This window comes from Myotis daubentonii, chromosome 10 (genome assembly GCF_963259705.1).
Source record: "Myotis daubentonii chromosome 10, mMyoDau2.1, whole genome shotgun sequence".
NCBI classification, from domain to species: Eukaryota; Metazoa; Chordata; class Mammalia; order Chiroptera; family Vespertilionidae; genus Myotis; species Myotis daubentonii.
Window position 1 is genome coordinate 5,832,435 of NC_081849.1, and position 12,203 is coordinate 5,844,637.

At 45.6% G+C, this 12,203-nt stretch overlaps 1 protein-coding gene across 15 annotated transcripts in view; it reads right to left on the minus strand.

Annotated features, from left to right (window-relative positions):
* Nucleotides 1–12,203, minus strand: part of ACTR3B (actin related protein 3B) — a 54,430-nt gene that overhangs the window by 19,209 nt on the left and 23,018 nt on the right. For 7 of the 15 annotated variants that reach the window (XM_059711386.1, XM_059711377.1, XM_059711375.1 and 4 more), the window contains 2 exons: nucleotides 11,073–11,197; nucleotides 10,338–10,448 (listed from right to left, as the gene is read on the minus strand). The exons of 4 other annotated variants lie outside the window; for them this stretch is intronic. In XM_059711386.1, the coding sequence (XP_059567369.1) occupies nucleotides 10,338–10,448; nucleotides 11,073–11,197 (236 nt within the window). Of the gene's footprint in view, nucleotides 1–10,337; nucleotides 10,449–10,981; nucleotides 11,198–12,203 lie in introns of those variants that run through there. 4 more of the 15 variants (XM_059711379.1, XM_059711382.1, XM_059711384.1 and 1 more) reach the window with 3 other exon arrangements.

Genomic DNA, 12,203 nt, shown 5'->3' on the forward strand with positions numbered 1-12,203 from the left:
AAGACAGTGAGGCACCGGGAGAACACCAGGGACTTCAGATCTCAGAAGGGCAGAGTTCTCAGAGCACAGGCAGGCAGCCCTGCTTAGAGCAAGAGCCGATTAAGCGGACAGCCGCAGACCTGCCAAACCCCTGCCACCAGAGCCCAGAGCAAGCTCAGACGAACGCCTGTGCCTCCAGCTGCGAGGCAGAACCCCAGAGAGCAGCGGCTTCACCCACACTGCCCGCTTCCCCCTACCCCGGCCAAAACCACACACACAGCTGGTCCAGGAGGAACTCTCCTCATTCAAAGATGAGGAAAGAAACTAGGCAGAGATATAAAAACTAAAGAAAAAGAGAAAAGTCACAGGAAAAACAAATGGCAGACAAGACTCTTCCCCAGAAAAACATAAAAATAAAGCAGATAAAGATCAAAGGCATTTCAAAAAATTCAAATCTCTATCTATAATAACAAAAGCATAATATGCTAATTAGACCGGACATCCTTCTGGGCGTCCTTCCTTCCAGACAAAGCAGAAGCGGGTGGGGGCTGAGGCAGCGGCACCAGAGGCCCCCAGCTGCGGTGGCGGCGGGCGGGGGCCGGGGCCAAGGCTGGTGCATGAATTTCGTGCATCGGGCCTCTAGTTTTAAAATAATAGCCATGACCAAATAGGAGGAAATGACAGGATTACGGAAAGATAAAAAGAATAAATAGCCTGGCCAGTATGGCTCCATGGTTCCTGGTCAGGGCTCATGCCTGGGCTGAGGGTTGGATCCCCAGTAGGGGGCGTACAGGAGGGAGCCGATCAATGACTCTCTCATCACTGATGTGGGTTTTTGTTTTTTTAACCCTCACCAAGGGATACTTTTCCACTGATTGTTAGAGAGAGGAAGAGAGAAGGAAAGACAGAGAGAAACATCCATGTGAGAGAGACACATCGATTGGTTGCCTCCTGCATGTGCCCAACCACAGGCTGGGGAGGAGCCTGCAACCGAGGTACATGCCCTTGACTGGGATTGAACCCGGAACCCTTCGATCTTCAGGCTGACGCTCTATCCACTGACCCAAACCAGCTAGGGCATCGCTGATGTTTTTATCTCTCTCCCTCTCCCTCCCTCTCTGAAATCAATAAAAATATTTTTTAAAAGAATAATAAACCTGCTTTTTGCCATTCAGTGGTATGATGTGAATTTTTCCATGTCAATAAGTATGGGTATACATCACATATTTAAAGCTGCAAAAGGAAAAAAAAACAATAAATAAAAATTATCCAGGCCTTTTGGCCAAAAAAAAAAAAAGCAACTCACATCACCCTTTGTTATGGACTGAACTATGTCCCCAAAAATTCACATGTTGAACCCCCAAACCCAAGTGTGACTGTATTTGGAGTTGGGGTCTCTAGGGAAGTAATTGAGGTTAACTGGTCACAGGATGGGGCCCTAATTGAACAGGATAATGTCTATTAGAAAAGGAAGACACCAGGCAGCTCTCTTTCACGTGAACAGAAGAAAGACCATGTGAGGCACAGAGGGAAGGTGGCCACCTACAAGCCGGGAAAACAGGCCTCCAGCAGCCAACCCTCACGGCACCTTGACCTTGGGCCTTAAGCCTCCAAGTTGAGAAAACAAGCGTGTGTGTGGAAGCCACGAGCTGGTGGTGCTTGTTATGGCAGTTCCAGCAGCCACCTTAAAGTGGGAAAAGCACACCAGCCTTGGCCATTAGCATACCAACGTTTACCACCGAGACATAAGGGCTCACTCACAGTCTATACAGCAGGAAGCTACGACCCAAGAATTCTACATCTGACCACATTGTCAATCGAGTATGTTGCAAAAACAAGTCTCTTTAAACATTTGAGAACTTGGAGAAGTGGTTCCCATGAGCCCTGCATGAAGGAACTATTAGAAGATCAACGTGAGCCAAACAAGAAGAGTGCAGAAGTATAGAAAAAACTGGCAATGCGCATGTAATCCAGTTAAGGTGTACGTTTTTTCTTTTCTGGGAATCACAGTTACTGGACAGAATGCAAATGTCGTCAATTTAAACAGCAATAATATCAAATTGAGAGATGTAGACAGAAAAGAGGGAATATAAAGACATTGATATCCTCTTATGATGGAATCAAAAGGTTCTGCTTTAACCTGACAAAGTATCGGAGGCACTAACATACAGAAAGTCATCAATGTTAGTATTAGAGTAAGTTCAGTGACAAACTCAATCACAAGCAGGTGGCAGAGGCAAGGACAAGGGATGAAACTGTGAGGATGAGCCAGTCTGGTCACTGATCACAGCAGGAAGTAATCATCGCTAAACAAACACAGGTCAATGTATTACTTGAAATTTGAGTTACATTTAAAAACAAATTATTAGTTATGCATATATGCATACAAGTTCTTTGACTGATCTCTCCCCATCCCCACCTTCCCTCTGAGATTGGTCTGGAATGGGGGGAAAGGGGGTGTGGGGGCACGCTAGAAGGGGTCAATGAGGGGGAAAGTGGGACATATGTAATACTTTCAATAATAAAGATTTTTTAAAAACCCAAGTTATTAGAAAGAATACACACCCAATGCAATGCAAAGAGAACACCAAGCCTGAGTGTTAACAAATTAATACATAAACAAAACACACTAAAAACAGAAAGTGTAACATAAAGCAAGTGGCTAAACTAAGAGCAGCCATAGCTGTCACAGCAGCATGCAGACCAATGGGTTGATTGGGGTCAGAAGACAGTGATCTCCTCTCTCCACCTCGGTTAGCTGGAAAGATGAAAAGAGTCTAAGTACTTACAGAGCACCTGGCGTTCAATGAAAGTGAGTTATTAGTACCTGGCATCGGTCGGAACTCCAGGGCAGCTTTCTCTCGGAGGTGCTTGCAGCGATTGCCGGGACACTGAGAAGCGGGGCCTCTGAGGGCAGCCATAGCTGCTTGCCCCGCCCTGTTGATCCCTTAGGACCCCCACCCAGCCCAAGCTGTGTGCCGGCTTTTGCATATGAAAGGCCTGGCCCTTTGCAATCTGAAAATTACCTAACAAACTTGCAGCTGGCCCAAGGCCCCAAGGCAACTTGCATTGCTTCACAGCTGAGCTCCTGCTGGGTAGCCTCAGGCAGAGGCTAGATTAGCACCTCCTTAGAGATCCAGGAGGCAGTGTGCCCAGTGGGCAGAGTGGGACCATCCAGATTTCAGCTCCTCGGATCCATAAAGGACACACTCAGGGGGCAGACTAAGTGAGCACCAAAGCCCCACTGAAGCAAGTCTTGCCCCAGAAGGGTGTCTTCAGCACAGAAGTTCTCCCACTGCAGACACAGCTGATTCTCACAGCCAATTGGCCTGGAGGTCAATTCCTCCCAGTGATACCTACAACAATCAAGGCCTAACTACAACAAAACTGTGCACAAAGACCACAAAGGGGTGCACCAAGAGTGTCCACCTCAGGTAATTGGGGAGGCTGAGCCACTGGGCCCTATTGGACACCTACCACACAAAGCCACTCTACCAACACAGGGAAGGATAAAAAATGCGGAGACAAAGAAACAGGACACAAATGACAGAAATGGAGGAAAGCAAACTACTGGATATAGAGTTCAAAACCACACTTTTAAGGTTTTTCAAGAACTTTCTAGAAACCGCCGATAAATTGAGTAAGACCCTCAAAAAGCCTGGTGAGACCGCCGATAAATGTAGTGAGACCCTCAAGAAATCTAGTGAGACCCTCGAGGTTATGATAAAGGACCAACTAGAAATTAAGCATACACGGACTGAAATAAAGAATATTATACAGACTCCCAACAGCAGACCAGAGGAGCGCAAGAATAAAGTCAACGATTTGAAATACGAAGAAGCAAAAAACACCCAACAGGAAAAGCAAAATGAAAAAAGAATCCAAAAATACGAAGATAGTGTAAGGAGCCTCTGGGACAGCTTCAAGCGTACCAACATCCAAATTATAGGGGTGCCAGAAGATGAGAGAGAGCAAGATATTGAAAACCTATTTGAAGAAATAATGACAGAAAACTTCCCCTACCTGGTGAAAGAAATAGACTTACAGGTCCAGGAAGCACGGAGAACCCCAAACAAAAGGAATCCAAAGAGGACCACACCAAGACACATCATAATTAAAATGCCAAGAGCAAAAGACAAAGAGAGAATCTTAAAAGCAGCAAGAGAAAGAAACCCAGTTACCTACAAGGGAATACCCATACGACTGTCAGCTGATTTCTCAACAGAAACTTTGCAGGCCAGAAGGGAGTGGCAAGAAATATTCAAAGTGATGAATGCCAAGAACCTACAACCAAGATTACTTTATCCAGCAAAGCTATCATTCAGAATTGAAGGTCAGATAAAGAGCTTCACAGATAAGGAAAAGCTAAAGGAGTTCATCACCACCAAACCAGTATTATATGAAATGCTGAAAGGTATCCTTTAAGAAGAGGAAGAAGAAGAAGAAAAAGGTAAAGATAAAATTATGAACAACAAATACACATCTATCAACAAATGAATCTAAAAATCAAGTGAATAAATAATCTGATGAACAGAATAAACTGGTGATTATAATAGAATCAGGGGCATAGAAAGGGAGTGGACTTACTATTCTTGGGGGGGAAAGGGGTGTGGGGGATGCGGGAAGAGACTGGACAAAAATCGTGCAACTAGGGATGAGGACAGTGGGGGGTGAGGAGGAGGGCAGAGGGTGGGGTGGTAAACGGGTGGAGGGGAGTTATGGGGGGGAAAAAGAGGAACAACTGTAATAATCTGAACAATAAAGATTTAATTAAAAAATAATAATAAAGTTATCTAAATTAAAAAAATATATAAAAATAATAAAATACATGTACTGGTCACAGTATGTCTCTTAAAGTACCTACTACCAATCTGAAAAATGGGCCTAGTAACTACCTTCCTCAGGGTCACTGGTGGGATGAAATAAACGAGTTAATACATGTCAATACTGGGCGGGTGGGGGGGAACGGTCCCACAGCAAATTTTCTATAAAAGTCAACTGCAATGATCAATAATGAGTCTCAGACCAGAAGAAATAACCTGTTTGAACTAAAGAAATCTATAAAGTTTTTTCTCACCTTAAATAGGAATCCAAGCACCTTAATAAGTTACCTTTATAAGCAAAGCATTTCAACTGAGTAGAGGGGGAAAGTAGCAAAAGGGAAAGGTTACAAAGGTATGAAAAGTATAGGTAGGTCTTGGCCGGGTGGCTCAGTTGATCGAGTGTCATCCTGTGCGCCAAAAGGTTGAGGGTTCAATTCCCGGTCAGGGCACATACCTAGGTTGTGGGTTCAATCATACCTGTGGTCACATAGTATGGCAAGCACTACCCATTGCCTACCCCCTGTCCATTCTCCCATCTGCCTTCCTGACTGACCACTGATCAGTCATAGGAGGCAGCGACAGGCCAGAAGATGAGCATATCCCTGAACTCCCTGTGGACAGGGATGGCTAAAGAACTAAGTTCTGGCCAGTAAGAAGCAAAAGCTGATGGATACACCTTCTAGGAAAGCTCCTTCAAGGTCAAGGGCAGACTCAAGCAGTAGTCTCCTTTCTGCCCTTAACCCGCCCTTTCTTGGAACACAGCAGTGCTGACAGGAGCTGCAGCAGCCACCCTGTGATGATGAGATCCTTGGAATGGAAGCCTCATGCTAATCTCCGCTGGCTATCACCGAGCCCGGTGCTGGCAGGAGCACAAGGTCCCTAACGACACTGGGAGTGCCAGACCAGCACTGGCCCCTACTACAAATTTAACAACAATAAAAGCCCCAACTGTTTAAACTATTATTCTTTATACTTCTATTACTTGCTACCAAAACACTCACCATCTGTGGAGACTCTACATTAAAATCCATATACTTCCATTTAAGGAATGCTTACAATATAATTAGGCTGCCCTGCTTCTTGAATCAAATTCTGAATTATTAAGGGCATATCCTCATGGGTTCTGAGAACTTTAATCATAAATCCATTTCTTCCTCAATCCTCCATTTCTTCTATGTTTACTACCAGTAATTGTTCCTTTAGGATACCAACTTAAATAAAACTTCCCTAAACCATTATTTATGACAAGCTCTAAATTGGAGGTATCGTGTTTTCAAACATATTAAAACATCACAGGAACACAAGCTGCATAAACATTTTTATTCATAAGAATGGTAAAATAGCCCTAGCTGGTTTGGCTCAATGAATAGAGTGACAGCCTGTGGACTGAAGGGTCCCGGGTTCAATTCCAGTAAAGGGCACATGCCCGGGTTGCAGCTCAATCCCCAGTAGGGGGCATGCAAGAGGCAGCCAATCAATGATTCTCTCCCATCATGTTTCTATCTCCCTCTCCCTTCCTCTCTGAAATCAATAAAAATATTTTTTTAAAAAAAATAATGGTAAAATATCATCTGGTATTGATTCTAAAATGAATAATTAGTCACTGTCATAAAAACCAATCCATAGTTCTGGATTAAGCCAGCAAAATGTACACATGGACCTAATACTGCCCCACCTCAATCTCCTTTGTAACTGCAGCAAAGAAACCGTTTTAAAAACTATAGGCCTGGGGTGGAGGAGGGGGGTAGGGGCGAGCTGGAGAGGATCAATGGAGGAAAAAGGGGGACATATGTAATACTTTCAACAATAAAGAATTAAAATAAAAAGGAGAAGTGCTTTGTAATTGGGAAAGCTTTATGAATATACTAGACGCCTGGTGCACAAAATTCATGCATGGGTAGGGTACTAGGCCTGGCGACGATCAGAGCCAATCTGTGGGGCGACCAGCAGGGCAATCGGGGACCTCCACTGTCACCCGCCTTGGCCGGTCTGGCGCCACCCACTTGCTGCCCCCCCCCCCCGACCATCACCAATCACGACCCTCTGCAGGAGACAATTGTGGCATTGCCAGCCCGCTCGCTGCCCCCAACCGCGCCGCTGCCGCCAGTTGCCTCCCTCTGTGGAGTAATGGGCAGGGCGATCAGGGGGCCCCCGCTGGCACCCACCTTGACTGGCCTGGGGCCTGTGGGCTGGGGGCACCTCCTGCGTTGAGCGTCTGCCCCCTGGTGGTCAGTGTGCAACATAGCAACCATTTGTTCCACTGGTGGTTCCACCGTTCAGTTGATCTGCATATTTGGCTTTTATTATATAGGATGATATGATCATGCCCCACATGGTAGAAAGAAAAAACAACCATACATCCTTGCCCGACCAGCATGGCTCAGTGGTTGAGTGTTGGCCCATGAACCAGGAGGTCATGATTTGATTCCCAGTCAAAGCACATGCCCAGGTTGCAGGCCCGATCCCCAGTGTGGGGTGTGCAGGAGGCAGCCAGTCAATGATTCGTTCTCATCATTGATGTTTCTATCTCTATATCCCTCTCCCTTCCTCTCTGAAATCAATAAAAATGTATTTTTTTTAAAAAACTATAAATCCTCAAGGAAGGGAAGACAGGGAGGAGATGACAACACACTGAAGCAGCAGTTCTCAACCTGGGGGTCGAACGACCCTTTCACAGGGGTTGCCTAAGACCATCGAAAAACACATATATAATTACATATTGTTTTTGTGATTAATCACTATGCTTTAATTATGTTCAATTTGTAACAATGAAAATACATCCTGCATATCAGATATTTACATTACGATTCCATAACAGTAGCAAAATTACAGTTATGAAGTAGCAATGAAAATAATTTTATGGTTGGGGGTCACCACAACATGAGGAACTGTATTAAAGGGTCGCGGCATTAGGAAGGTTGAGAACCACTGCACTAGAGGCTGGAAAGCATGCAGGCCACTAGGCACTAACTGAGCAAATCCAAGAAGTAGCCTTGGCTCAGCTGGCCGCAACTAGACCGAGCAGGGCTGCACCCTCTCGAGAAGCAGGGAAGGACCATCCCTGCATCAGGACACAATGCATGGAAGGTCCATTGTGTTGTGCACCTGACGGCACCGGATGTGCCCACATAACTAGCAGAACACTGGTCCTGGGTGCGTCTGGGGTGCTGCTGGAGAGGAGAGCATCCAGCAAACCTAGTGAAGAGCTGTCCCTTCACATGGCGGCATCATCCCACAACTCACCAAGGACCGACTGGAACAAAAAGATGGAAGAAGGGTGATATTCCCTCTCTTTTTTCCTCTTTCTTGCTCGACTCATAGTCAAAATTTCCAAATCTCTTCTGAAGTTAAAACTCAATTTCTAAATTGGGGGGGGGGGGAGTTGGGGTGTGAGAGGGATCGAGCAAAACAAAAGAAAAAAAGAGAGAAGACATGGACAACAGTGTGGTGATTAGGCGGGGGGTTGGGGAGAAGTGGGCATAGAGGGGATAAATGGTGATGGAAAAAATAAAGAAAAATAAAACTCAATTTCTGCTCCCCAGCCCCACAATTCTCTGAAATCTGTTATTCTGGTTTAGACATGGGCAATCCAGTGGCAGAGTGGTTCCCATTTGCTCTACTCAGTCCACACAACCAATGTGAGCTGAGTCTCTGGAACTATGTGAAAAATGTGAGGCATGAGGAGCACCCCATTTGCTCTGATGTCTGTCACAGCAGTCAAAACGGACACCCTGTGGCTGTGAGGGGCACAGAATTTAGAACTCAGACTCATATGGAGAAGCCCTCATCTGACGCAGCAGTTTAGTAAATATCTTCAATGAACTTCAATGACTCAGCTGTAAATCTCTACACCGCTTTACTCCTGTCACAGCTGCAGTAGCCGATAATAAGGGCAGACACCTGAGAAATGGGCAGACACACTCCCTCAATCACACCACGCATTGAACCAACCTGCAGAATCCAAAACGCAACATATATAACACAGTATTTTCTTATCTTTAATAAACTTGATTATTTTTGAACATTCACCGCAGATGTTCATTTTTAGCAAATGGACTTTAGCTTTTCCACATTCACACCAAACACTTCCAATTCTTTCCTGGCAAGTGATTTTAGCTTACTGGCCTACATACGCCAGCTAAACCAGAAAAAAAAAAGAATTAGGAGACACTTCCTGTGCATCTGCTCCACAGGCCTAGTGGATGATGTCCCTCAAGGTGGAGTAAGAGGGACAACTCCTGGCACATGAGCAGAGCAGACAGAAGGAAGCAGCTGGGCATGGTGCCCGCTCCTAAAATCCTGTCCAACAGGTAGCCATGTGATGCACTAGAGAAGGAAAAGTGCCAAACCTGCCAGGTGGGAGTCTATGATTTGTTTTGGCTACAAAGACAAAGCCACTCAGACACACTGTCACTTCCTGGTCCCATTGGAGGGACACGGGAGGGACACACGGCAGCCTGGAAAGCACAGAGCTCGGCCTGGGCAGCCAAACCATGTAGGTTTTAATAGGCAGCTTATGTTACATGAAATTGCTCTCTATAAAACATGAGTTTTGTACATGTAATTAATTTTAACTTAAAAAGAATATATCATGGAAGAAAACACATAATATTGAGTATAACAATTAGAACAGAATCCATAATCAAGACATAATTCTTCTCATTTCTCTGTAATTGTTTATTTTGTTTGAATAAGATTAAGTGACATAATCAGGGCCCATAACCCTACTCAATTTTATTTTGCAGTAAGACTTAAACCACAGCAAAATAACATCTTGCCTCGGTTTCCTCTGTTGTCAGAAGCAAAAAATCACAGCCACCCAGTTACTTCACGGGGCTATCTAAGTACACAGCTGTTTCCTACCCAACCAATCCCTCCCTCCACCTCCCAGGCTGTTGGAGGCCTGTTTAGGTCCCTACCCTCCCAGGCCAGGTGATCAGAGAGGGTCCTCTCCCAGCCCCAGGGAGAGAATCCTGATTACTCTAAACCTGTCAAGGTAATTCCATCCCCAGGTTGGAATGGACGGTGGGCCAATCTGCTGGAAAGGTTTCTGGGAATCTTAAAAGGTGAGCCTCTCCCTGAAAGTACAGATACTAAGGCATGGGAACCTGGCAGGCTGGGCCTCAGGGGAACCACACAGGAGGCCCAGCTGACGCACTGGGCCGGCCCTCGCCTCTGTCACTGAGCGGTTGAGATGACCTGCCCTGGAACCACCCGACTCTAGGCTGCCTGTTTAGTGAGATAATGAGCCCTTTCTGGCATTAGACATTTTTGCTGACCCTTCCATTATTTGCCCAAAAGAGCACCCTGATTCATATAAGTCGCTTTAGCAGAAATAAAGACTCCCCAGGGAAGACTATCCTGAGTTTAACCATTTGTACGCCATGAGCGTCGTACAGACGCAAGCAGCAGACCTTTATTAATTAAATTCAAAATATCGTGGTGTGTGGGAATGGTTTCTGTTTTGGACGCATGGCAGTTAACTGGTTAAATGCAAGCACTTGGGAATTATCCCTCTTAGCTCCAGTTACTCACCATTAGGAAATAATGATCCTCAGGTTCAGCTCGAAGATATTTAAAAATCACATGTTCCATGAACCTTTCCATAAGATCCCAGTCTTCGATTATTCCGTGTCTTATTGGCCACTAACCCAAGAGAAACCAAGTATGTCAAGCCTCGGTTCACATCAGTGAGAGCAATTCTAACGACAAGGCCGGGGGAGGCTGAGCAACTACAGAATCAAGGTCCCCTTTGCATGAAGTGAATGTTGGTCCCAAAGAGAAAAGAGACACCTTAACAGAAAGACTGTTATGTAATTGTTTGTACTCTAACTCCACCCATTTCTAACGACAAAGAACGTCTTAACAGTGGAGGGCAGGTGCAAAGTGCAGCTAATCCACCATACCATTCGACTGGGAGGTTTTGTTTTTGGGGGTTTTTTAGAACAAACGTCTACTTAAATAATTTTAGTGCTTCTCTTTAATTAATCAATCTGCAACTTTCCATATCTGACAGGTCATTCAGTCAACCTGTGATTTTCCATCTCAGCAGAACCTGCCTTCACATGCAAGCCTGAGTCCAGATTGCATCCCAGGGCTATGAAAATCCACCCGCTTCCCCACATCCAAAATAACAAAACCTCTTTACAAACGTAAGGATAAAATCACATTCAACTCACAAGCACACTTTCTAGATAACCTGCCATTCTGCGTAGTTCATTCTGCAGCTCGTCCTGGCTACTCCCTAAAGCCATTCCCGTCTGGGCTCACCTTGGTGGCGTATGTGGGTTTATCGATGGCTTCATCCCCAATGAAAAAGTCCAGGTCATCCACGCCCCTCAACACCTTCCTTTGTGCTTGGTCAACTACCTTTGCTGACTCTCTGATGGCAATACCTTAAAAACAAGCACAAATATTTCCATCACTATCCACATTTATTTAAATAATTAAGAAAGGGGTTCTAAATTTAGGGGGAGAACCAAGATGGCAGGGTAGGTAAACATTGGTACTTGTTGCCTCCCACAATCCAAATTACAACTAAAATACAGAACCATCATTCAGAACGACCTGAAATCTGGCTGAATGGAAGTCCTACAACTAGAAAAGTAAGGAAGAAAGCACGCTGAGGCTGGAGAGCAAAGATGCAGAATTGGTCTGGTCCGACGCCCCATTTTTTTAATCGGGAGAGGTAGTGTGGCTGCAGAGGCCTCCTGTGAGAGCAAGAGATCCCAGCCCTATACCAGACCCTCAATCCAGGTTCCAGAACTGGGAAGAGAAGTCCCCATAACTTCAGGCTGTAAAAACCAGCGGGGATTATGGTTAAGGAGACACAGGTGTTCCTCTTAACAGCACACAGACTTACACAGTCCACTTTCTCTGAGCTCCAGCACTGGGCAGCGGCATTGGCGGAACCAGGGAAATATGGTTCCCAATGCTAGACTCTCTGGCATTGGGGCAGGAACTCTGGGGGTGGCTTTATCCCAGATAGGGGTGCTTGCAGGGGTCATTGTTCCTGTGCTGGTACCTCCCCCTGTCCCAGAGCTAACTGGAAGCCATATCTAAGTTTCCATAAGCTTGGCTCACACTATTCACCAGATTCTGGTGATTCCCTGAGACCCAACCCCATCCAATTTGCAGCCCTACCCAAGATGTTTGCAGCAACTTATCCATATGAATGGGCTCTCCTGGGTCAGGCTTAAGACTTTCCTAAAATCTCTAAAACAAGTAGCAGCTGGTGTCAGCCTGCCTCATACTACCAATAAGTGGCCCAAGACTCCGCACTAGTACCAGCCTGCCTTGCTGCCGGGGTCCAACCCCAGCAGGTCCAGGGGTCCCCAAAGGTGTAGACGGAGTCGGCGAAGAAGGAAGGACACGGAGACAGTGTTCAGTTGATCGGCAGCC